This window comes from Palaemon carinicauda, chromosome 36, assembly GCF_036898095.1.
Source record: "Palaemon carinicauda isolate YSFRI2023 chromosome 36, ASM3689809v2, whole genome shotgun sequence".
NCBI lineage: Eukaryota > Metazoa > Arthropoda > Malacostraca > Decapoda > Palaemonidae > Palaemon > Palaemon carinicauda.
In genome coordinates, this window is record NC_090760.1 from 74,830,062 (window position 1) to 74,835,061 (window position 5,000).

Sequence of the window (5,000 nt, forward strand, 5' to 3'; positions counted from 1 at the left end):
AAAACAGGATTTAGAATATAGGCCGATAAATTGAAAATAAATGGGTTGAATTATAAAAGAAATTTAATAGAAAATTATATATTTCTTTGTGGGTTTTCTTCGACCAAAATCGAACGCTACCAAAAAAAATAATTTAAAGCTAATTAATTTATACAGAAATATCGAATATTTATTATTAAATACACTGAATATATCAGAAATTTAAACAAAAAAATATTTCTTTGTGGATTTTCTCCGACCTAATTCGAACGCTACTAAAAAAAAAGAAAAAAAATTTCATGGAACATTTTTATAAGCTGAATTACAAAAGTAATTAATTGCCACAGAAAATATAGAATATCCATATTTATAAAGACTGAATCTAAATGCGATTTTAACCGAAAAAAAAACATTATTATGTGGATTTTCTTCAACCAAAATCGAAAGCTGCCAAAAAGAACAAAAAAAGTTTCACCCACATTTTTTCGTGCATTTTCGAACGCGTTGCTTTCTCTGTCAACAACAACGAGTTTCGAAGTCAGGTGCAACTCTCTCTCTCTCACCTGCTTTCACCTATAGCAGGTATTTCCATTAATTCACCAGCCTTTTTAACTTCTACTTTTTGTTCATACCTTAAGATACATTTTTACTGTTGGTTTTTCTAATAGCAAACGCATTAAAAGCAATTTCCGGGTAATGAAGTCCATGTCTTGGCTACCGTAATACCGAACCTCGCTATACTGTCCACCTAAACCTCGTTATTACGTTCACGTATGTACCTACAAGTCTACAAGCAGTTAAAGTTTCATTTCCGCCTTCGTGAAAGTCTAGTGTGGTCAACGAACCACAGAACTGCAAACGTTTCATACAACAGAGTTAGAAATTATAAACATTTATATCCAAAGGACGTACCTGAATATCCCGTTAGGAACGTCAGCAATAGCAGCATTCCTCTCCGCATCTCCATAACGATCATGCTTTACGAAGACAGTTATGACATCATCTAAATAAGGCAAATGTTTCACTAACGTTCTTTGGAACAGTAGACACAAGTAAGACACAATTGACACTAAAGGCGGGGAAACTTCAACTCCAGTGTATACAAGACTCGAGTCTATCTGCTGCCGAGTGGTAAACTTTCTCCCACGATGCTGGCGGGCGTATGTTACCACCTTATCTTTTTCTATAGCCCAAATTCATTTACTTTACGTTTAATAAAGCCATCAATAATACATTATAAATGATAAATACATAATATTTACATCATTCAAGTCATAAACACCTTGAAAGTAAAATTAAAACAAATTCCAAGTACAATATCTCCATGTTACCTTATCTTTTTTCTAAAGCCCAAATACATTTACTAAACGTTTAATTTAACCATCAATGATTAATTATAAATCATAAGTATATAATCATTACTCAAGTCATAAACATCTTGAAATAAAATTAAAAACAAAATCTAGGTATGATATCTGTCGTAGCCCCCATCAGTGCTGCCATCTGTCATAAGAGGGCGAACTATTATATTACTCTTGCCTTTAGGCAAAATGAATCTTATGAACGAAAGAGTAAACTAATGACATATTTACGATATAATTGCAAATGAGAAGCATCTCTTTCGTATATTGCGCATCTTAATTGTTGGTAATTATGTTTGCTAACATTTAAAACAATACGTTTAGGCCTAGTCCTTGGTGAAGTTGTAAAGTTTCTATTTGGCACGCACACAAATACACACACACACACACACACACACTATATATATATATATATATATATATATATATATATATATATATATATATATATATATATATATATATATATATATATATGTGTGTGTGTGTGTGTGTGTGTGTGTGTGTGTGTGTAAAATTTCCTGGTACACATTATGTTCAAATGCTTAGAAAAAATACCTAGGAAAATAGAATGGTAGCTTTACATATTGGTTTAGTTTTCCTATTGTATTTCAATAATTCATACACACTCACACACCATATATATATATATATATATATATATATATATATATATATATATATATATATATATATATATGTGTGTGTGTGTGTGTGTGTGTGTGTGTGTATTTGTGTGTGCGTGGTTGCACACCCCATCCCCTAGGGACAGAGTACGGGCCGTAACCCATGCAAACCAGTATCAGGAAGGCCAAGTGTCCAGCCCCTAAATTAGTCCCACTGCAAGCACGATGCTGATATTTGTGTCTCGACAAAGTCTCCTGTAATTAAGTTTCCTTTGCAGAACAATGTTCTTTGTGGATCGTCTTCTCTGATAGAAATTGTGACCTAACAAAAGCTTATGTCAGTAACTGTAACTGGGGTTGCCAGGTATCCGGTTTTGGACCGGGGTCTCCGGAAGTTAAGCTTTATCTCCGGTCTCCGGTTCTTCTTCTTCTTCTTCTTTGTCTACATCTTTTCCCACTTCTATGTGGGGTCAATGTTTCTTGCCAGCGTTCTCCATCTACCTGTGTCCCACACCTCATCACCGGTTAATCCCTTTGATCAAAGGTCATCCTTGATACAGTCCATCCACCTTCGCTTTGGTCTCCCTTTCCTTCTCGTTCCCTGTACCTCCATTTCCATCACTCTCATCCCAATATACTGTTCATACTCTGTTATATTAGAAAAATCTCCGGATTATTATCGATCTTATTATATACTTTCTTTTTTGTTGTTATATATCATTATACACAATATATTAAAATATCAGATTGATGATAAATTGATAAATAACTATAGGAACCATCTACTAGATTATCTGTATTAAAACAGTAATGCACCTCTCAACAAGAATATTTCTAATAAGTGACATTTTACTGACTTAGCAGTACATTAACACAACATTTGTCGCCATCAGAACTACATGATAGATTTTGAACCACAAGCAATTGATGTAAATGTACCAGTTAAATTGAATAGCCGATTATGAAAAATTGATGGTTAACACTTGCATTGCGTTTTTCATTCTTCACTACGGAATTGGTTCTATATTTCGCACCTGGTTTCGCATTTTTAGCTGATTTGTGCTTGTATCGTGTAGGTCATATTTTGGTGGCAAATTGGTAACAAGGTACATACAATGGTAATGTCAATGTTGTTAAAGTAGCTCATAGTTTAGTAGCAGTGGTAGAGTACAGCCAATGGTAGTATCAATGTTGTTAAAGTAGCTCATAGTTTAGTAGCAGTGGTAGGGTACAGACAATGGTAGTATCAATGTTGTTAAAGTAGCTCATAGTTTAGTAGCAGTGGTAGGGTACAGGCAATGGTAGTATCAATGTTGTTAAAGTAGCTCATAGTTTAGTAGCAGTGGTAGGGTACAGCCAATGGTAGTATCAATATTGTTAAAGTAGCTCATAGTTTAGTAGCAGTGGTAGGGTACAGACAATGGTAATATCAATGTTGTTAAAGTAGCTCATAGTTTAGTAGCAGTGGTAGGGTACAGACAATGGCACCATTAGAAATAATAGTATCAATGTTGTTAAAATAGCTCATAGTTATTAAGAGCTTATTTTTATTATTATTTCAGCAGCACTAGAACTTGTAGTTGCAAATATAACTATTGCAGTAGCATCAATATTATTTTCAATAGCAGGAGAGATAGATGTATTTCTATATAGTATTCTCTGGCGGTTTAAAGTTCAATGCACGTGCAATAAGCATTGCACATACAAATGAAGAAGGATGTTATGATCCCTAACCGTTATCTATTTTCCTTACTGTTATTATATGGTTAAATTCATGCTGATATCAACTTTAATGACGAAAGTAATTGTAACACACTAATTTCAACGCTGTTATCATTACCATTATTATATTGTCAATTTTCATCCAAATTACAAACTTATTGACAAAAAAATGTATAATGTACACAGCGTAATTGCAACTATTATTTTGATTGCCCTTATTATATTGTAAATTTTTATTGCAATGTCGGCCTCACTGACAAAAGCCTTTGAATATACAGTACACATATAATCACCCTTTAGGGGCCAATAACTACCTATGTTGTTCACTAAATAAAGTTAATTAACTTTGATAACATAATGAATTTTCTGGATTTAATTGAATTTTCTTTTATTCTTTATTTATAATAAACGATATCGGCGTCAATGACCTTCAATGTCAGGATGCCAGAGAACTTCAAATCATACATTCATTATTCGGGAACTATGTATTGAGTCGCACCCTCATCAGGTCCATCGTAATAACAACCGGCTGACCACCTCATCACAGTTTTATTAAACGTTTCTTTCCCTCTACGATTAAACGTTTCTATCCTTCTACGATTAAACATTTCTATCCTACGATTAAACGCTTCTATCACTCTACGATTAAACGTTTCTATCCCTCTACGATTAAACGCTTCTATCACTCTACGATTAAACGTTTCTATCCCTCTACGATTAAACGCTTCTATCACTCTACGATTAAACGTTTCTATCCCTCTACGATTAAACGCTTCTATCACTCTACGATTAAACGTTTCTATCCCTCTACGATTAAACGCTTCTATCACTCTACGATTAAACGTTACTATCCTTCTACGATTAAACGTTTCTTTCCCTCTACGATTAAACGTTTCTATCCTTCTACGATTAAACGTTTCTTTCCCACTATCATTAAACGTTTCTATCCCTCTACGATTAAACGTCTTTTTTCCTCTACGATTAAACGTCTATTTCCCTCTACTATTAAACGTATCTTTCCCTCTACTATTAAACGTCTCTTTCCCTCTACGATTAAACGTTTCTATCCCTCTACGATTAAACGTTTCTTTCCCTCTATCATTAAACGTATCTTTCCCTCTACTATTAAACGTCTCTTTCCCTCTACGATTAAACGTTTCTATCCCTCTACGATTAAACGTTTCTTTCCCTCTATCATTAAACGTTTCTATCCCTCTACGATTAAACGTTTCTTTCCCTCTATCATTAAACGTTTCTATCCCTCTACGATTAAACGTCTTTTTTCCTCTACGATTAAACGTCTATTTCCCTC

At 33.8% G+C, this 5,000-nt stretch overlaps 1 protein-coding gene across 1 annotated transcript in view; it reads right to left on the reverse strand.

Moving 5' to 3' along the window:
* Positions 1–1,615, reverse strand: part of LOC137628701 (uncharacterized) — a 56,887-nt gene extending 55,272 nt beyond the window's left edge. Inside the window, exons 1-3 of the mRNA XM_068359852.1 lie at positions 1,572–1,615; positions 892–1,011; positions 543–611 (exon numbers count right to left, since the gene is read on the reverse strand). Coding sequence (XP_068215953.1) covers positions 543–611; positions 892–1,011; positions 1,572–1,615 — 233 coding nt within the window. The remainder of the gene's footprint in view (positions 1–542; positions 612–891; positions 1,012–1,571) is intronic.
* Positions 1,616–5,000: the final 3,385 nt, after the last annotated feature.